Source organism: Pituophis catenifer, unplaced genomic scaffold, assembly GCF_029215685.1.
Source record: "Pituophis catenifer annectens isolate HBS135680 unplaced genomic scaffold, rPitCat1.0.hap2 SCAF_4, whole genome shotgun sequence".
Lineage (NCBI taxonomy): Eukaryota > Metazoa > Chordata > Lepidosauria > Squamata > Colubridae > Pituophis > Pituophis catenifer.
Genome location: NW_027256884.1, coordinates 108,852,558 through 108,874,815, shown reverse-complemented (window position 1 = coordinate 108,874,815; position 22,258 = coordinate 108,852,558). Strand labels below are relative to the sequence as shown.

The 22,258-nt window shown below is 37.7% G+C and overlaps 1 protein-coding gene across 3 annotated transcripts in view; it reads left to right on the top strand.

The window, feature by feature from the left end:
* Positions 1-22,258, top strand: part of CDK8 (cyclin dependent kinase 8) — a 52,493-nt gene that overhangs the window by 9,010 nt on the left and 21,225 nt on the right. For 2 of the 3 annotated variants that reach the window (XM_070943893.1, XM_070943892.1), the window contains exons 2-5: positions 5,695-5,770; positions 7,600-7,710; positions 9,760-9,900; positions 22,129-22,186. In XM_070943893.1, the coding sequence (XP_070799994.1) occupies positions 5,695-5,770; positions 7,600-7,710; positions 9,760-9,900; positions 22,129-22,186 (386 nt within the window). Of the gene's footprint in view, positions 1-5,694; positions 5,771-7,599; positions 7,711-9,759; positions 9,901-16,426; positions 16,441-22,128; positions 22,187-22,258 lie in introns of those variants that run through there. The other variant, XM_070943894.1, reaches the window with a different exon arrangement.

The following is a 22,258-nucleotide window of genomic DNA, read 5'->3' as shown; positions in this document are numbered from 1 at the left end:
TTCAGGGGAAATATTTGAGGGCAGGAAGAATCAATTTGGGTCTGATACAATTAAGCAAAGAGATGGATTAGATTTGATTTTGGTCATAGCTAAAAGATAGGAAAAGGGTACATTTTGTTCATAGTATTTATTTTGCCCACTATGTACAGTATAAAACCAGCTTTATTTTGTTCAGGCTGTGATGCCCTCCTTTATGCTGTGATGAGCCAAGGAGGGATAGTTAAAAGTGGCCAGTGTCCTCAGTTAGAGGCTGAGAGGTATGAGCTAATGCAAGGGCACTCTGGTAATTCCAGGTTATGCTGAAGTACAGTGTACATAGATTAGAGTGATAAGATAAAAGATATTGAGATGTGCATAGTAAATGATAGATATACTGATTAGAGTGCTCACTGTTATCCTAGCGAAGCACCGCAGTAAATTGTGACTTTATGAAGGCTGGCAAATCCAAGTTTCATAGATAGCAAGACACAATTCTAAAAATACCTACGACTTACATCTATAGTCTTATGTTTACAAAGACTTTAAAAAAACCACTGTAGAAGTATTGTCACATTGTGATATTGAAGAGAAGGCTTCATCTTAAAATTTGAAAAGTATAGCAGGAATACAGAGAGGTCTCCTAGAATTGAAGTGACCTGTATCTTGCTGACTTTAAGTTGTTTATCTCCGAGCTTCGGGCAACAACCACGTCACCCTTCATTCTCTGGCAGTGGATGAGGACAGAATATCTTCCACTTATTTGTTTCTTTGTTAAATTTATTTGCCTTCTATCTCACTGTGGGTCTCCTTTGGTGGCTTACAACAATAACAATGGGGAAATGAAAAGAAGTATAAACATAACAGTAGTAAAGTAATCGAACAATAGAATAAACAATGAAAGAAAACAATTATATAGTGATATGAGAATAAAAGAAAGGCGGTTGGGGAAGCAGGCAGCGAGTGGGAAGGTGGGGTTCAGTGGTGGGATTCAGCCGGTTCTCTCCGGATCGCGCGAACCAGTAGTGGCGACTGCGGGAGGCTCCGCCCACCTGCTCGGACATAATGCATAACTACTGCGCATGCACAGAAGGCCATGCGCATGCACAGAGGTGGCGCGCACGCTCACATTTGCGAACTGGTAGGGAAGGTAAGTGAATCCCACCTCTGGTGGGGTTTGTTATCAATCTAGTAGCTACCTCCAGTGTGGTACTCCCCCATTGAGTCCTGAGACCAACTGGCAGAGCCAGGTCTTCAGACTTTTACAGAAGAGAGGAAGATAGGATGTTCCAAAGAGGGGGTTGTTATGGCAGAGAAAGCTCTTTTTCTGGATCCCAATATTTGGGAGTTCTTTGATGGGATCCACAGTAGACTCTCTCTGCCAGCATAAGTGAGGCGGGCTTGTCCTAGCAGAACAAATTGATTCATCAGGTAGCCTGGAGCTATGCCATCAAGGGCTTTAAAGGTCATGACCTTGAACTGCACTCAGAAGCCAATGCAGTCATTTTCTGCAATCTGGTCACTTTTTTCAACAGATCTGCTCCAAATCTGATGAATTATAGTAACTGCTATTTCATATATGCCCATAACTTGCACCTGTTGTGCCCATCTTGTTTTTTTTTATCATATAGATTGAATTTATTTATGTAAAATAGTTTTGCATCGCTTGTTATACTGTGCCTCTCCAGATAATTAATACAATTTTAAATTATATTTTATACATATTAAAACCAGTGGTTTCTGAAAATAAATGGATTTTTGCAGAATCTGTTATTCCTCACAGCTGAGATGGCCAAGCTCTTGCTTCATGCCCTCATGATGTCACACTTAAGATTATTGTAGCATCCAATTGGCTGGATTACACAAGACCTTACTTCACCTCTTGATTTGAAAGAAGAATGCTACATTTATTTTGGACCTTCCTTATTTTGCCCCTATCTCTTTTAATTGCCAGTATTTATATTGGTTGAGGATTCAAGATTCAAGAAAGATGCTGGTACAAAATGATGGTGTTGAAAAATCTGCTGTTGGCTCAGGTACCTGGGAGCCTGACTCAATAATTGAACCAGAGTTGTTTTGTTCTATTGTGTTCATAATAAGAGAAATTGCGGTTAAGAGATTTGGTCTTGGCTCCAATAATTTGGAATAGACGTCCCCAGGATAAGAGGCCAGGGGGAGAAAAATCTCTGCAGACAGAATAGCACTCGATAGACAAGGGTTGTTAACTGCACAGAATGTGTTCTCAAATGGCTCTCTCATTCTTTGCTGAGTACTTAACAAAGTGGAGAGAATTTAAGATGCATTGTTATGCAAAAGATTATTCTCACCCAATTCCAGGGAACCTAAGACTACAGTTACATTTAGATAAGAAGAAAAGTAGATTTTATTGCACATAAAATCTTGGCCTTTACTCTGCAAGTGGAGTCTCAAGGTTGCCTTGCAGGCTGCATTGGGTGTGGCAAATTACTGTGGAACCCATTGGTGAATCTTAATGCTTCATTCATTTGGGCAGGATTTTACAGGTTGGTCATAACAAGTATATGGGACTCAAAATCCTGCTTTTTGCTTACAGTCAGTACATGATTAATGTACTTATAGAAGGACAGGCATGTATCCAAGGTAGCCAAAAATCAGAAGGAATTTGTTCAGAAATCTTAGCAGCTTGCTTCCGATCATCCATTTCCTTATCTTGGTGACAGGATTTAAATTTATTTTCTAGTGAACTTTATAAATAAATGATACAACCAAGATTATTACCTGCACACTGAGAACACCATTGCACGTTGTAGAATGGTGAGTGCAACAATATCGCAATGCTTTGTAAGGCTTCAGAAGGTTTCCAAAGGCTTTCTGAAGCATCACAAGAATGATGTGGAGAATGATGTGAGTGGCTTTGGGAAGAAGGTCTGCCATGTCTGGTAGTTGCCTGATATTGGGCCAGGCCAAGAATGCCTTCTTAGCAATGGGAAAATGCCAAAGGTGCAGCAAAACCTGTGGAATGCAGAGTTGGCAGGGATGGCTTGGGCTTTATAGCATAGCAGTAGCATTTAGACTTATATACCGCTTCACAGTGCTTTTACAGCCCCCTCTAAGCAGTTTGCAGAGTCAGCATATTGGCCCCAACAATCTGGGTCCTCCTCTTACCAACCTCGGAAGGATGGAAGGCTGAGTCAACCTTCAGCCTGTGAGAATCGAGCTGCAGTACTGCATTCTAACCACTGCGGCTCATATATGCTATAGTGCTGGTCATGGCACAGATCTTGAGGACAGTATTCTTCAACATTGGGGCTGAAGTAGAGGCCCATGGGTGGGGATGGCTAGCTGAGACTGATTAGATTTTTTAAAAACAATATTTTTATTCCACCTTTGTTATTTTTATACATAACTCGTGATGATGAACCATCTTAATACTCCTTCCTCCTATTTTCCCACCACAACCCTATGAGGTAAATTGGATTGAGAGAGAATGACTCGCCCAAAACTGGCTTTCATATTTTCCTTGTTTCTGACCTGGTGCCTTAATCTCTAGACTGTTGAAGGCCTCAGAACTCTACTTCAACCCCAGTGCCACTGCCACCAAGGAATGCCACTACAGAGTGTGGCCAAAGGACAGAGATGGGGAGAGATAGGCAGATGAGGGGGAATTGAAGAGGAGGCAGTCCCTTACCTTAAAAGGCTCAGGGCTGAGAGAGACCAAACAGCAAATGTTTTGGATTGGGGTGGACAATTGCCTTACTACTGGTTGGATTTGGTTAATTATGGCAATGGGGACTGCCAGGATTGCTCTTGATTGATCACATGTCACACTTAACAATTTCACTTAGCAAAGAAATTCTGGTCCCAATTATTGTTGTAACTCAAGAACTATCTACTTTAAAGAAAGTACAATCTCACCTAGAACAGATTCCAAGTTTTAGAGTTCTCCAATTTTACTACAGTTCAGACTTGGTTTATTCTTGTACATACCAACTTCTGTTAAAGGAAAGATTATGTCAACAAAATGGGGAAGGAAATTATTCTAGTTATTTTTCCATATATTTTAAAATGCACTATAGAAGATATCTTAATCCTCCAGCAAATTTGTGAGAAGGACCTAGATTTCTTCAAGGAGAAAAAGAGAGGAGATCACTTAGAGGATATCAGTGAGAGATGTCAAAGCTTTGTTGAATATTACTTAATTTTTTCTAAACATTTCTGCTTGATTTTTTTATCTTAAGGTCAGTTCGGTGGAGACAGGTTTTCCCATGAATTGGAGGGGATGTGGTTTCATGTGCTGCCTGAATCCCACGGATGGGGCTTCACTTGTTTGCACGGCCTGGTTTCTGGCAAGCCGCAGACTGGGACCTGTCCACGGACTGGGGGTTGGGGACCCCTGCTGTATATAGAGAACATGAAGGAAAGAAATGGGATTGAGCATACAAACCTCCTAAAATAGATGGATAATTTCCTTTAGATTGCGTTCCCTGCCCTCGGTGCAACACATTTCATGTCACATTATGTCAAGTTAAATGGTTGTAGTTTTAAAAGCTGTTTGCTACAATGGGAAAAATAAATGTACTTTGCTAAGATAATTTTTATTCTTTACTTTTCAAAATCAGTCTTGCATGTATAATTTTGTTTTTATTTCTAAGCCATTCAGTCAAGGCAGTTTTGGACAGATCACATATATTTTGAAATGGGAAAATAGATTGTATAGTCGTAATGGCGAACCTATGGCACACATGCCGGAAGTGGCACGCAGAGCCGTCTCTCCGGGCATGCAACCCATTGCCTGTTGCTCTTCCAGGTTCCAGCGCGCAGGCCAGCGGGAGCACCAGAAACCAAAAGAGCAGCCATCCGGTGCACATGGGTATGAAGACCAGCTGGCCAGTGCACATGTGCGTTTTCCAGTTCCAGCTTTCCAGTGGAGGGAGGCGGCATTCCCTGCCCAATTTTCCTTGTCCGAGCTGCAGAACGGGATCGTCGGGGATATCCCGCCACACCCGCAGGGGGGTGGGAGGACCCCCGAAAGGCCAGGCAGAGCCAGTGCATGCGCGCTGGACAGCTGGTCTTCACACCCACATGCACACCAGAAGACCAGATGCGCCGGAAACCAAAAGATCATCTGCTCTTCCGGTTTCCAGCACGTGTGCACGTTCCCGTTTCGGCACTTAGTGCCGAAAAGGTTCACCAACACTGGTATAGTCTTATGCATTCATGTTAAATATTTAAGTTTACATTTTAGCTATTCTGATGATATATCAATTTCTGATGTATTTGGAAGATAAATTGTTTTATACAAAGAAAATACATAAACACAGATATTTAGTAATATGTTTTGTCTAGCTTGTAAGATTCTGTATCTTATATTTGTATTTCTAGTTGATGATAGCATATTTAAAAATAATTTTCAAGCTGTTTATTTCATGGAATTTGTACTCAAATGTTTACTTATTCTTGAAGATTCCGGTACATTCAACTTATATTTATGCACAGCAAATAAAATAAATGTGCCATATAAAGGTCATGCTCCAATCCAGCTAGCTATGTGGATTTGGCTATGTATTATATAAATTATAATTTGAATTGAACCTACCTAGTATTTGTCTTTTTTCAAACATTTACTTGAATGTAAATAGTTTTGAACATTTAACTGAGTGTGTTACCCAAAATGTTGCTTATAAGACTTCTTTTGAATTTATAATGCGGTTTTGTGCTGTTTTTTCTTCCGTATCATAGGAAAGATGATAAAGATTATGCTCTGAAGCAAATTGAAGGTACTGGGATTTCTATGTCTGCATGCAGAGAAATAGCTGTAAGTAACTTCAGTTCTAAACTAGTGTTCATATTAACTTTAATTCAGTTGCTGTGATAGTGTACATCTTGTTTTTCAACAGGATGGGAAAAAGTCTTTTTAAAGTAGATCATAAAGTAGATCATAATGCTGTTTCTAGTTCAGGTGCACAGGTAGTCCTCGACTTATAACAGTTCATTTAATGACCATTCAAAGTTATAATGACACTGAAGAAAGTGACTTATGACCATTTTTCACAGTTATGACCTTTGCAGCATCCTTATAATCATGTGATCAAAATTTTGATTCTTAGCAACTGGCTCATATTTATGACCGTTGCTGTATCACAAGGTCATGTGACCTTTTGAAATCATCTGACAAGCAAAATCAATGGGAAAGCCAGATAGACTTAACTAACTAACCAACTGCAATGATTCACTTAACAACTGAGGCAAGAAAGGTCATAAAATGGGGCAAAACTCACTTAACAAGTGTCTCACTTAACCACAGAAGTTTTGGGTTCAGTTGTCATAAATCAAGGACTACCTGCAGTAACAAACCATAGCAATTGGTAAATTGTCGTTAAAGTACAGTGGTCAGTTTTCCTATCGAAGCAATTTTCAAAATAAGCTTAGGAAAAAATCTGATTTTATAATTCAATATCAATAGGAGTCAATTACATAAATAGATGGTGACTGTTGTACAAACTGTACTAGGGCAAACACAGATTATGAATTTAATTAATGTAAGATACCTTTGCTTGAGTTAAAGTAAAATTGTGTTATGTGAAAAACCTCTTCATCTGCATGTTTAAGATCAATCTATTTCTTATGGTGGTACTTTATCATCATCCTTAGATTACCTTTGAATAGTAGTTGGATGATGTGAACAGGATCATGAGTATAATAGAAGGAATATTACTCTTACGCAATTTTCTGTTTGTAAATTGCCCTACTTTGTTTTGCCTTAGTTACAGAACAAAATAAGAACAAAGGAAAAAAGTAAACAGACAGAGCTTTATCTGTAAATATGTCTTTACCACTGAACAAAGAACAAGTGAAGGGATGGGCTTTTAGTGTATAAACAATAAAGGGCTTTTTTGAGACTGTTCAGGTCACTATGTTGCCATTATTTTAAAATAATATTTATGAAAAATATGTATTTTTTACAGAGCTACTTTTCAAAAGAGACTTTTTAAATGTGCTACCTCTGGCTTTTCTATTACGAAGCATTCAGTAGTAATCTTAAATCTTTTAGCTTAAAGTTACTATTTTTGTAAGTCCATTTTTATAAGGAACAAATTGATATGACAGATATAGAGATAAATATCGACAATTGAACAAAAGAATGATTGTAAAGCATGACTTGTGATATAGAATATAAACCACTTTGCATATCTTCATCTGTAGCCTACATATTAATAAAGAATAATATACTGAGCAATTTGTCAGATTCTTGAGTTACTGTTCTATGATTGACATGTATAATAAAAAGTCATAAAAGATCTAGGTCCACAAAGTATATTTGGTTTAGTTATATGCCGTTAAGTTTTGGGTTAAAGTTGCATCATTTTTTAAATTGTGGAAGTTCCCTTCAGTTCAAATTTAACTAACGATATCTGTATCCTAAGGGAGGTATGTTTGACCCAGCTGTTAGTCCAATTTAAAAACCTGGTAGGAATTCTTTAATTAAAAGGAATCCCACACTGGGCTTTTTTTGGTCCTTTGTGAATTAAAAGATTTCAGATTAAGCCTGAAAAACAAGCTTATTTGTTTTAAAGCTATAAAAAGAATGGTCAGTTTGTATTTTTGGTTTGTACATCTTTCTAGTCTATGGTATTTGTTTTACAGCTGTTGCGGGAACTCAAGCATCCAAATGTAATTTCTCTGCAAAAGGTGTTTCTGTCTCATGCTGACAGAAAAGTATGGCTCCTTTTTGACTATGCGGAACATGACCTTTGGGTAAGGATGCTTGTGGATTAGCCAATAAAATGGCAAGTGCAGCTACAAATTGAAGCCCTGTTCCTTTGCATGTTCATCAGTATTGTTTATCCTACTAAGTCAGGGATGTCAAACTGGCATCCAGATGCATCATGCGCAGGCCACACCCACCCTGGCTCTGCAAAAGCCAAAAACGTGATACATCACATGACACGATCGAGTTTGTCACCTGGATACTAAGTGATAGAGCTTCAATCAGCAGTTGCAACAACTTACGAACATTTCTCAATTTAAGCATGACACTCCATTGTCATCAGTTTTTCCCTATACTTTTCAATGATACTCTAAATGTAAATACTATAAATGTTGAGTATAAAAATGTGGGAAAGGGTGTGATTCTAAATACTGTGTTTTTCAGAATATAAGACGCACCAGAGTATAAGACCCAGCTTAGTTTTTTGGGGGGAAAATAGGGAGAAAAAAATCTGCCTACCACATATTCATCTGGCTAGCGTCCTTAGTCTGGTCAGTTTAAGCACGTTAGTTTGCTGGTTTTTATCTCCTGCTTGGGAATAAAAAACAGCTCTAAAGCACAACTGATCTTTGGTAGAGAGAAGCAATGAGAAAAGCAGGCAAACCATGGAGATCGCTTCACTCTCTAGCGCCTTGTTAGGGCTGGAAAAAAACTTCACAGTTGAGAGTCTGAGGGAGCAGACAAAGCAGGGAAGCGGAGATGCTTCACTCACTACCACCTCATTAGGGCTGAAAAAACTAAAAAGTACATTCGAAGTATAAGACGCAGCCAAATTTTCAGCCTTCAGCCTTCAGCCCTCCCTTTTGGGAGGGAAAAAAGTGTGTCGTATACTCCAAAAAATATGGTAAATAAGTTTGGATTAGGTCCAGTTTTAAAGTGGCTAGAAGTCCAAAACAACTTTCCTCATTGCCATTCATTGCAAATATTTTTTTCCCGTAAGATACTTAAAGATTTCACAAGATGTTTTTTAGAGACACTTCTGTATTGGTACTTGGCTATGTAGCAGATAAGAAAATATTTTTTCTTCCCTAAATTAACACAAGTTGGATAAAGTAAATGGCAACTCATTTGTGGGAGGGAGTGACAAAGGGAAATAAAATGTTTAAAATATTTTAGACTTTTAGACATGCTATGAAAGACAAAAGTGCCTCATCAAGTACATTACATGGCCATAATAATATTCTCATCTTCTGGTAGAGAAATGGTTATATATCCATAAGAAATAGATCTATACCATTATTGAAAACATTGAATATATGTAAGTTTATGAAATAAATTGTTTTAATCTGATCTTGGTGTAGTTGTCGTTTTCTTGTTATTTAGTGTAATTATAGCCATACTGCATCTTCTATATTAGGGGTGTCAAACTCAAAGTCCGGGGGATGGATCTGGCCCATGGGGTGCTTAGATCTGGCCCACAGGGCTGACCTGGAAACAGCAAAGGACTGGCCCGCGGTGCCTCTGCCAGTGAAAACAGAGCTCAGGAGGACCGCATGTGGCCCTCCCGAGCTCTGTTTTCACTGGCAAAGGGTTGCAGAAGGCTGTCACAAATGAAAACAGAGCTTGGGAGCCCGCTTTCATTGGCAGAGTGCTCAGGCTGCCACAGATGCCCCCGACACATGACGTTGACCTGGTCACGCCCACCCTGGCCATGCCCCCCCCGAGGTCAAACACAACCCTGATGCTGCCCTCAATGAAATCGAGTTTGACACTCCTGTTCTAGATGTGCAGGCGGTACAGATTTAGAAACAATTCTTTGAAAGTATTGTTGGAAAGGTTTATATATTGTAATGTACAAGATACAGAGATATAAATATGCTGTAGATATATAAAATTTAAGATCAAAATTCAGCTGTTGAGTACAAAATTAAATGAAAAGGGTATAACCCTTACAAAGTGATATACGTATTTCTTGTTTTAATCTCAGAAATGCCAACTCAGAATATAGTATGAATACAGCAGACATTTTTGCTATAATGAAACATTGTATCAAACTGTTTCCACTCATGCTGATTAATTATGTTTGGTTTTTTTAGCACATAATAAAATTTCACAGAGCTTCTAAAGCAAACAAGAAGCCAGTTCAGTTACCTCGGGGAATGGTGAAATCTCTATTATATCAGATCTTAGATGGCATTCATTATCTACATGCTAACTGGGTGTTACACAGGGATTTGGTAAGTAGATCTACAGTGGGGATTAGAAATAGATATAAGGCTTTTATGTAGTGATAATGTTTTGCACAATATGTTAGATATAAAGTATTCATAGTTTGTTTTCAAGTTTAACTTAGAGGCAAATGTCTATTTGAATATGTGTTTTTATTTCATATGTCACTTTTTTCAATATTTGACAAGAGAAACAGCATAGCTGTTTTTGCATTCTTTATTTAAAAAACAACATAAAACCTATTAGGTAGGGATTCAGTATTCAGTATATTCAGTATAACTTGCATATTTGGCTTGTCAATTACTTAAATTACATTTCTTATTTTCTGTGAATCTCTTAAGAACACAAATGTTGCCTTATTGGATTAGTCCAAAAATCGGTCTAGGCTTTCCCTAACAGATTCTCCAGATGGGTTGAGACTATGCTGGTAGAGCATTCTAGCAGTTGGAGCGTAGTACTCATTCTTGCTTTTGGCATCACTTAATTAGAACTAGGGCTCAATAGCCATTAGTATGGTGTCCACCCTTTGCTTTCTGTCTGAACTAATGATCATCAATGTATGTTGAGGTATTAAGATTTATTTTTTGTATGAGAAAAATGTTCTCCTTGCCTGGATCCGGCACAAATTGTCAGCAAGTGCAGCGTCTAATCTGATTTTTTTTAAGAAAACCATACACTTAAATAGTCAGAGCTTCTTAGTACTTGGATACCGTATTTCCCCAAAAATAAGACCCTGTCTTACATTTTTTTGAACCCTGAAATAAGCGCTTGGCCTTATTGCCATGCGCTCAAAAAGCCCGATTGGGCTTATTATCAGGGGATGTCTTATTTGGGGGGAAACAGGGTAATAGAAACCAGAAAATCCCAGGGCTGCAGGCTGGGTTGAAGAAAATTAATGGCAAATCACTTCAGGTAGTCCTCAACTTACGAATGGAATGGAGCCTGCCCATTCCATTTGTAACCCGAGGATTCGTGGGAGTGAATCTTGTACCTTGAATGGGATCACTCCCTCCTTTTGCCCACACATTCACTAATCGAATACAAGGCTCATTAAGTGCACACTTAATTTCAGAGTGGGGAACGCCACGGGGGGCCTAGTGATGAAACAGGCCACCTGCCTAAGAGCACCCAAGGCTTCCCTGACCCACTGAAATACCTCATGCTCCCCACAATTGCTTTCACGCACCCCACCCAACCTGCTGCACCAGGTCATTTGTGAAGATCTATCAAGCAGCCTCCTCTCCAGCCTCTCAGCTGCATGCGCCCCTCTGCAGTTCCATTTGGGCCTCTGCAGAGCCTCACCCGCACATTGTCGGCCAAAATGCAGATTCTGAGGGGAAGATCCACCGCTCAGAAGCTCCGTTCGGGTGTCCAGAGGCCTTGCCTGGCATGTTGCTGGCCAAAATGTGCAGGACGAATATTGCAGAACAATTGCCATGGTGCTGCAAGATTCATAGTTTCGGGAGTTGTTCGTAAATGCTAGGGGTGCTTATCACATAACTTTGAACGTTCGCAAAGGGAACGCTCATAAGCCGAGGATTACCTATATTCAAAAACTGTGAAAATATCTGTGTTGTTACCAGAAGTCAACCTTGATTAAAAAATACTTGCTGTTCCTTTGCTGCAAATCACTTTCACAATGCAAGTCATTTCTTTATGGTTTCCTTCTATACAATGAGCATTAGTCTAGGAAAACATACTTGCTCATTGAATTCCAAACAGTGCACATGTATGAATAAGGATGCATGGCCTTTATGTTTGCAGAAATGTTTAGAATAACACTATGAAAAATGTTTTAAGTAAAACAAATGCTCTAAAAACCAGCTTTGCTAAAGAACTCTTTAAAAGTTAAAGAAAAAAATGCTTATTTTGGGGACTATCTTCTCCAGAATCTGCCTGCTCTACACAATCTAGACCAGTGTTTTTCAATCTTCGCAAGTTTAAGATGTGTGCACTTCAACTCCCAGAATTCCCCAGCCAGCATGCTATCCTAGGAAATATGGAAATTAAAGTCCACATATCTTAAATTTGTCATGGCTAATAAATGCTGATTTAGACAAAAAAGGATGCTGTGAGTGCCTATCTAGGATGAGCGGGGTCAGGACCCAGAGAATGGTATTCTTATTGTCAGCCCCCTCACTTTGTAACAGCTATCCTCCTGAGATCATGTTAGGTCCTGCTGTTTTATTCTTTCAGAAGAGGGTTAAAATAGTCCTCTTCCATGGGCCTCTCAGTGAAGGAAATTCGTAGCTGAAGATAAATACTTATATAGGTTTAAAGATGTTAACGTGATACTGATTTTTATAATTGGGTTATTCTTGCACCTTGTAGGGCATATAGTGTTGTGCAACTCAGTAGCATATAAATAATAGCTAATAAATAAAATACCCGACTTTTATGAAGAGCTTTTTCTTGCACTATTCTTGGAATTCATTCAAAGTTGCCTTCAAACCAAAGCCTACATTTTTGTTCTACTGCTACACCTTTTTTGAACTTCATGTTCAAATAGTATGGAAAGAAGAAACTATTTCTTTCAAAATAATTTTTCTTGTGCACTTATTGTCTACCCTGCCCCCCATTGACTAATTCAGGGGTGTCATACTCAATTGAGGGCCGCATCAGGGTTTTCAGCTGCAACAGCCTCCTGCAGCCCTCTGCCAGGGAAAACGAAGCTCCGTTTTCGCTGGCAGAGGCACCATGGGCTGGTCCTTCACTGTTTCCAGGGCGGCTCCATGGGCCAGATCTAAGTTCCTTGAGTTTGACGCCCCTGGAATAATGTAATAAATGGATGATTCGTTAGAACTTTTTTCATCAGTTCTGTAGATTAGCAACTTGTTCTACTTAAGGATGTTGGGCTGTTGTGAAATGGATTGGCAGCCACAATTCATCTAGGCACCTCCATTGCATTTGGCAAATATTGAATCAAGGCAGGAAAAGCTATATTATCAACACAGGTTCTCTATTAATATGTTTGGAGATAAGCTCAAATTACATCTGGGCCGCTGTAAGGGGACTTGCAGGCTTCATTATGATAGTCCCGCAACTGCAAGTTTATTACTTTTCAAACTAGTATCCAACAGGCTAATCTGCATAAAAAGATAGAATCGATAAATCTACAGAACTGGAACATGGATGGCCTACCTGTTGGGATAATTAGGGAGAGTTTTGCTGTGGTGGACACAGGACAGGACTGGACTGGTACCAGGGTCCTGTAGTTGCAGCTCCTCTCCACCAGTCAATCGTTCAATACATTAGGATAGATATCTCTGCGTGGTCTGTGTCAATAGCTGAGAAGAGTAAAGGGATTCTGTAAGAAGATACTGGATTGTTAATATCTAGTTCCGTGATGGCGAACCTATGGCACGTGTGCCATAGGTGGCACGCAGCTCCCTCTCTGTGGGCACGTGAGCTGTCACCCCAGTTCATCTCCGCCGCACGTGTGCCTTCCGCCAGCCAGCAGGTTGTCGGGTCTCTGCCACGCATGCACGGGGGACAGGGCACATGCGGGGGGGCGTGCGTGCATGTGTGGGACATGTACGGGGGCGGGATGCTGCTTGGCATGACGCATTGCATTTGGGGGTTTGGGCATGGGCACTCAGTCCGGAAAATGTTAGCCATCACTGGTCTAGTTGAAGGATTTAGAGGGTGAAGTAGAGCTGTGCATGTGGGCTGGCTTGCCACTCGTGCATCCAGTTGTGAATAGGCTACGGCCCAGGGATTGAGGACCCCTGTTCTAGTGGGAAGCAGTATGTCAATTGTGCTTGTTTTATGTTGTTTGGATTTTTTTCCCCCTGGTTTATCACTTTTCTATTGTATGTCATCTAGAATCACAGTGCTTGAGTTAGACAGCCTTAGATTGATTAAATCTAAATATATAAATAAAATAGTATGAACTGAATCAAATCATTATTCAACAGATAATTTTGTGCACACATTTGGGCTGCTTAGTTCTTTCTACCTGTGTCAATAATTGAACATAACAGATTCCTGTTTATCAAGTGAGTTTATAGCTGCTTACTAGGGGAAAACAAGTCAGGGGTATTGAATTGCATACAATCCTAAACAAAGCAGCGTTTCTAGTTTCTCTTGCTGCTGCTTTTGCTAGCACAAGAAATCAAATCTGCATGTGAAATGTGTAGACTGATGTGCTATACATTTGAGAGATTCACACTAGTCATTTAAATTGTACCTAAACAACTAATAGCAATCAACTAATAGCAGTCAAATCTTGGATAATACCTTATGTTATAGTTTCTCAAATATAAAAGAACCTTCTACTGATCAATTTTCTATCAGGGATTGATATATCTTGCAATGCAATAATCAGCAGCGCTTAGAATAAAAGCTTAATACTCTTATGCTTTCAGTATAAGAATACTCTCATCTTTAAATAAATTTCTTTAACCCTCTTTTTGGATGAGCTGATTCGAAATGTGGGAATAATTACTACCTTACAAAGATGGATAATTGATGTTATTCTTGTGACATTTTTTCACTGCCTAAAGAATTAAATAATATGTACTGCAGATTATTCATAATTTACTACTGCTACTTTTGGCCTTGAAGTCTTTATTTATTTTGAATAATAAGTATTTTATTACTATTTTCAGAAAGAGTAAAACACAATCTCATATGATTTATAATATAAAATACTAGCAAATAATGCAAACGAGTTTTCTGTGGTGTTTCTAACACAAGATTGTGGCATGTATGGGGATACTTTATTAGTAATAGCAATAGCATTTAGACTTATATACTGCTTTACAGTGCTTTACAGCCCTCTCTAAGCAGTTTACAGAGTCAGCATATTGCCCCCAACAATCTGGGTCCTCATTTTACCCACCTCGGAAGGATGGAAGGCAGTCAACTTTGAGCCTAGTGAGATTTGAACTGCCAAATTGCAGTCAGCAGACGTAGCCTGTAGTACTGTACTCTAACCACTGCGCAACCAAGGCTCAGTAAGCTTTATAATTAGCATTCTAAAGTGCTTGCAAATTCAGTGCTTGCAACTTGTGAAAATAATAAAAGGTAGATAATTTATGGTAAAATAGAAGGTATACAAAACCTTTCTATTCTTTTGTGTGTGTTGGGATTGTGGTGCTGCCTTTGTAAGAGTTCCATCCTTGCCAAATATCCTCCCGAGTGGCATATTTTTGTTTTCTTTCTTTCTTTTTCTGTGAGATAAGTGAGGACTTAATAGCTATAAAAGAGTTACTTAGTAAAGTAAATGCAAGTAAGAAAAATTGATCCTAATCCACCTTCCTAGTAGGCTTATGAATAGGATACCATAATCACTCTCAAGAGTTCATATACTCCCAGGATCTAATTCAAATAACTTTATGCTCTGCATTATAAGAATTTTAAAAAGTGTTAGCAATTTTGTTTGGGTTGGAGACACATTGACTAATACAGCTTTTACAAATTCATTGTAACACTTAGACTCTGCAAATAACTAATCAGCTGCATTTTGCATATGGGAAAATTGTAGAGTTTTCAAAGAGAGCCCCAAGTAAAGAGCAATTTAGAAGTGAAGGAATCTTTTCTTAGCCATGCTCACTTTTCTTGGACAGGAAAAGTTGGCTATTCAGAACTAATAAAAGGTGCATAAACATTACTGTATTAGGCTAATATTTACATGGATATCTAACTATATAGGAGACCTGGCTAGCGTGATCTAACAAATTCTTGAATAAACATATATTTGGTCTTACTTATTAAGTTATATAGAAAGTCATTTCAGATCAGATTGGAGCAAACAAAGCAAAAAAATGCGAGCTCAGCCTCTGTAACCCAAAAAAGCCAAAATTAATTGGAATTTTGCTGAACTGTGTCTGCCAATACATATTCTGATGTAATGTTTATAAATTCTGTGTCAGCCCTACAAAGTAGACCTGACTAAGAAACAAATGTCATATAAATATATGACTTTTATTGTACCAGCTATAATTACAGAATTTTAAACTTGAATATGCTTCCCCCCTCCCTCATTTTATCTTCAGGTGAACCAGAGAGGGGCTTGTTGAGACATTTTCTCAAGTTCTTTTCTTAGCCATGCTCAATTTATCTTATTATTGCCTTGGCTATTCCCTGTGGCGTCTACATCCTATGTATTTCCCAACCTTAAAAAGTAGAGCTTTAGACCAGACCATCCATAGACCACACTTGATTGACTCATTGATTGATTTGAGTACAGTCTTATTCTGAGAAATAATTCTGTCCAGCTCATTCTTTAAAGACAACCAAAGAAAAAATAATAAAAGAACTGAAAGAGTGGTAATATATAATGTAAAAGAGTGATATATATTATTAATGCATAATAATAATACAAATATTATCTATATATAATTATATATATAATTATATCTATCTATCTATCTATTTTCTCAGGTTTTCGCGGGTGTTTGTATGTAGGTCTTTGGTTATTCCAGGAGCACGAAGCTGAGAACACCAGCCTGAAGATGATGAATGAGACTTCATCGAAATGTCGCCAAGACACTTCCAATTTTACGTGGGAGAAGACCCGAATAACCAAAGACCTACATATATATGTGTGTGTGTGTGTGTGTGTGTGTGTGTGTGTGTGTGTGTAGTTAATATTTCGGGTTTCTTCCCGTGTAATTATGGATATATCCCTAAAAGGGTAGAAGCGACGTTCTGCCATCGACAGAATCTCATCTGCCATCATCAGGCTTATGAGATTATATAATGATATTCTGTCGAAACGTCGCTTCTACCCTTTTAGGGATATATCCACAATTACACGGGAAGAAACCTGAAATATTAACTATACACACATATATACCCGTGAAAACTTACATAGACAAATATATATATATATATATATATATAAATATTCTGATATACCATATTTTTCAGAGTATAAGACGCAACGGAATATAAGACGCAGCTTACTTTTTGGGGAGGAAAATGGGGGTGGAATCTGCCTACCAGGTATTCATCTGGCTAGGGTCCTTAGTCTGGTCAGCTTAAGCACATTAGTTTGCTGGTTTTGAGCGTGCATGCGTTTTATCCCCTGCTTGGGGATAAAAAACAGCTTCTAAAGCACAAATGATCTTTGGAGAGAGAAGCAATGAGAAAAGCAGGCAAACCACGGAGATCGCTTCACTCGCTAGTGCCTCGTTAGGGCTGAAAAAAAGCTTCAAAAAAGCTACATTCAGAGTGTAAGAAGCACCCAAATTTTCAGCCTCTTTTAGGAGGGGAAAAAGTGCATCTTATACTGCAAAAAATACGGTAATTACATTATCATATATATTATTATTTAGAGTGATATAGTAATATATAATGTAAAACAGTGGTAATATATAATCTAAGATGGATTAGGGGGTGACATGATAGCAGTGTTCCAATATTTGATGGGCTGCCACAAAGAAGAGGGGGTCAACCTATTTTCCAAGCACCAGAAGGCAAGATAAGGAACAATGGATGGAAACGAATCAAGGAGAGAAGCAACCTAGAACTAAGAAGAAATTTCCTAATAATGAGAACAATTAACCAGTGGACCAGCTTGCCTTCAAAAGTTGTGGGTACTCCATCGCTGGAGGCTTTTAAGAAGAGATTGAACAACCACTTGTCTGGAATGGTATATGGTCTCTTGCTTGAGCAGAAGGTTGGACTAGAAGACCTCCCAAGACTTCTTTCAACTCTGTTATTCTGTTTGTTCAGCCACATAAGGAAAATGAAAAGTCATTCACAGTCATAAAATCAAGATATGCTATCAGGGAGTGGATCACGTCAAGCCTGCTTAATCAACTTTACCAAAGCACAATGGGGTGGAGCCATATGGGCCTTAGGGAAGGCTGTTTCACAGGAGGTACTTTTCTTAAGTCCCATGAGATGACAGTGCTGTACAATTCTAGATCTTACTGGTAAGGCAAAAATGTCAAAGGAAATGCAGTCCCATAGGTAACCAGATCCTAATCTATGAAAGACTTTATTGGTAACCATAAGCATCTTGAATTGCACCTTGAAGCCCTGTGGTAGCCTGGTGCTTTGAAGAAGAGCAGAGATACTACATGGACAAAATGTGGAATGCCTATAGTTATTTATACAACTGCATTCTAGTTCAGTTGAAATTTCCAAGTGATCATCAAAGGGAAGTATATTGCAGTTCTCCAAACTGGAAGCTATTAAGACATGATTATGAGGATCTCTCAGTCCAGGAAAGGTTGTCATTGGAATGCAAGATGGATTTGTATAAAGATTCTCATGACCACGGCTGCCATCTGTTCATTAGGTTGGAGCCTCAGAATGCCACCTTGGAAAAATGCAAACCCATCAAGAATTCAAGATGGTAAATCCCTTAAACTGGAAAGACTTTGAAAGCAAACCACTCATTCTTTGTAGGCCTGAACCTAAGCCTGCTCCTTTCCATCCATATACTTAACACCAATAGATAGGAGCTATGCAGCATTGCCTATTCATGTAGGCGGGGATTGTATATATAACTCAGTGTCATCTGCATACTGGTAATGTCTTAGCCTATGCTGATGGATGTTATCACTTAGCAACCTAATGTTGACATCAGACTGTGAAACCCTGAATAGCAAAGGCCTTAGGCTAAATCTCTTTCCACCTACCTACATCAAGTGAAATTACTTCAGAAGAAGGAGGAGAACTGGCACAGTACAGTGCTCTCACTTCCAGTCCCCATAGGCTTCCCAGAAGGCCCACATTATTGGTGATTTTATATTCTTCTTAGAAATCAAGTAGGACCAGGAGAATCAGATCCAATCTTGGTCCGACCAAAGCTCATACAGAAGCATATTCAGTATTTTATTAGTCTACTGAAAGAGCTGTCTTGTTTTCTCCAGGTCCCTCTAGAATTGCTGTACTACCTCCTTCGATACAACCTTCATTTTAACCTTGGATACAGGTTAACAGTTTTGGAATCTAGCAATTGGGACTTACCACTATCTCCTTAAATGCAAGCAAGGCAATACCATCACTCTAGGATAAATTAAATCACCATTTGAATTCACTTCTTGATCACTTCTTGATCATCAATCTAGAAATTCCCCAGGAAGAATCCCAACTAAATAATCCAAGTCATTTTATCCATCAAATGCCTAATATATTTTTCACCAAAATCTGAACGTTCGTTTTGTATCTCAGCTCCTATAGGCATCTGGATTATCTTTAAGAGAGCTGTGGCCATGATAAGGGCATTATGTTTCATCATTTTTCGTGCAATTAAGTGAAATAGGCTTACACAAAATAAACTAAAAGTAAGGATACAGTGATGTTTAAGCAGGAAAGTGAGTAACAAAGACAATATTCAATCAAGTTATGATAAATTGTGAATGTGTATCTCAGAAGTCATTCATAATCATAATCTGGGCAGCACTGTAGGATGTAAAAGAAATGGTACGGTGGTTCTTGATGTTTGTTTGGCATCCAAGGCACAGAGGAGGATTTTATTTATGTTTTTATTTTTATTTTGTTTTGCATTGAATCCAGATTTTGCTTTCAATTAGTTAATGAGTTTTGCTTGGAAATAGCTGTAAGCATAATATGTGTGGTTTTATAGAACTATATATAAATTTAGATTTTATGTAAGTCTGCTTGTAAAATGAAATCTAGCTTTGGGGGATTTCTTTCTATATATCTTTGTATGGTTTTGCCTTTTTATGCAGAAAAGATCAGGCATTATAGATAACAACCTGTATAAAATGCTGTAGCAAACCTATCTGTTAACTACGTTAAGATAGAATAGCGAAGAGAGTTAGAAACGATGCATATGCTATGCAGAAGAAATTATTAAAAGTTGGAGGCTTTGAAAATAAAATCAAATTAACCATGTTATTCCTGAAGGGAGAAATTAATCATCTGTGAATAATGTCATATCTTTGCATATGGTATAGTTGTTCAGTGCAATATTGTTGTTGAATTATTACTGAAGATAATCCCTAATTCTTTTATTCTATTTCTAATTTAACATGTACATGTCAATTCATTTGAGTTTGGGGATATGGATAAAACAATTAATATATCTGTTTAAACAATTAAGTATTAAATAATTTGCCAGTGAAGCTCTGACATTTTTTTCATGATTATTTATTCCTAATCTAAATTAAAACTTTCAGAATAGCTTGTTAGGAAGTATTTTAGAATCATTTTCATTAATTCCTCAAAACCCTTTTTGATATATAGCTATGTAATTTTGTTGCTTATAAATATATAAATTTAAAGGACCAAAAGTTTTCAGAGGACAAAAAATAACAGTCTTGTTTGTGATATATGTAAATCATTGTTCTGTGAATGATTACTGGTAATAAATAACCGAGACTTCCATGTGTATTTCATTTGTTTATAATTCTCACTGTTTATGATTTTTTCCTCATCCAACTTTACTCCTGGTGATTAAATAAATCTGACAGAAAGTAACATTTTGTGCATGCATCTGAAAGCATACGGAATAGTCATTTAGATATCACAAAATCTTTTGTGGTTTTCATGCTTAACTAAGTACTCAGAAGGTTTATATCAATTGTTTTCTCTGTTTTTAAAATGGAAGGAAAATCCATTTCTATGAACTTGATGAAAATTATCCATAGAAATAGTATGAATGAGCAATTCAAAAGAATTTTCCAACATATGAAAATAATCGTATCATAAGATTGATATGATAACAGACACCAATTTTCAGACTTTTAAAAAGTAAAGGTTTTTTAATTTAAATATTTTATCTTTAGATATTTTATCCTTATAAAAACATATATTATTTCTACCAAGAATATTTGTAGCTGAGAGTTGAAGTTTGAGGTCCTTGATGCTCTCTGAGCCTGGTGGTTTTCTTACAGATGTTTCATTAATCAAACTAGGTAAGATCATCAATGCTAGTATTACTACTAGTTCAGGAGTGGGTTCTACTTATCTTTACTACCTGTTTGCAACAGAATCGCACGTGTGTGCTTGCTTTGCTCGTGCAAGCACCTTGCTTCTGCATATGCGCAGATCGCCGATGACGACATCTGGGGTGGTGAGCGGGGCCTCCCACCAGTTTTACTACCGGTTCTTGCGAACCAGTCCGAACCGGAGGCAACCCACCACTGTACTGTAGCATTGCTGATGTTACTAATTTGCATAATGAAACATTTGCAAGAAAACAATCAGGCTCAGGGAGTACCAAAGACCTATTTCCTCACTGATGTTGAAAGGCAATATAGCAATTCTACATATTCTTCTTTGATTTTTTTTTATAATTATATCAGTCACTATTAGAGCTGCATAGCCTAATAGTGCCTTGTGATCATTACCATCAGTTTTTTAGGTATGAGCACAAATCTACAGCTTCCTTTGAATATCTGCATAAGTATGCAGTCATAAACAACCCTTTTCAAATCAGTTGTATACCTTTTCCTGTCAAAGGTAATGTTATTATTGTCATACATTTTTGTAAAGATTGAAATTGTTAATATGGATCTTAAAATTCATATATTGCCATATAGCTACCTCAATATTCAAGTATGTTGAAAAATTAGTGTATTTCAAGGTGTATCTTTTCCTGGCAGATTACTCGAATGAACAATAATCATTTCTTTAAACTGATTTCAGAGATAAAAATCTGAACCAAATATTCACCATTAGGACCAATATAATCCAATTATTTTTTTATAGTTTTAGCAACATTTTAATAAGAAAATAGCAATTTAATATTGGCATAGCTCTGTAATACTTTAAAAGCAATTGCACAAGTTGTTTACAAGAATTTCTAAAAATATTGTCAAAGAAAATATATTGGGCAAATGGATGAAACTAAAAAACATTAGAAGAAAAAAAAACTCCGTGAAATAAGCCTTTAAAGTCCAAACTAGCACCTGTTTTTCTAAAAACGAAATATTAGATTAATTTTAGAATAATATATAGTTCTATATAAAATATTGTACAGTTATATTGTTTCTTGGGAGGAAATGTGCATTGCTTTTCTGTATTTGGCTAATGTTGGAAATTAGGCAGGAGAAACAACGCATTTTTCTCTGTGTTCTGATACATAGCTGAGGAGCTATTGTGAGGACACTTGAAAGAGGTGAAAAAAATTCTGAAGGAAATTATTTGGCTGCTTATGTAGCCTTACAATAAACTAATAATGTACAGGCATTATCACTTTTAACATTCCACTGCATTTTGATTTAAAATTGGAAAGTAAAACTAATTTCAGCCACAAATGTTTAGGTTTACTTTGGTATATGTATTGTGTATTTATTTTTTTTCCACAGAAACCTGCTAATATTTTAGTTATGGGTGAAGGTCCTGAGCGAGGAAGAGTAAAAATTGGTATGTTTATATCTTTAATAAGTCCCAGTGTAGCAATTAAGACAAAATGTTCTAACAGTGCATAGGTCAATA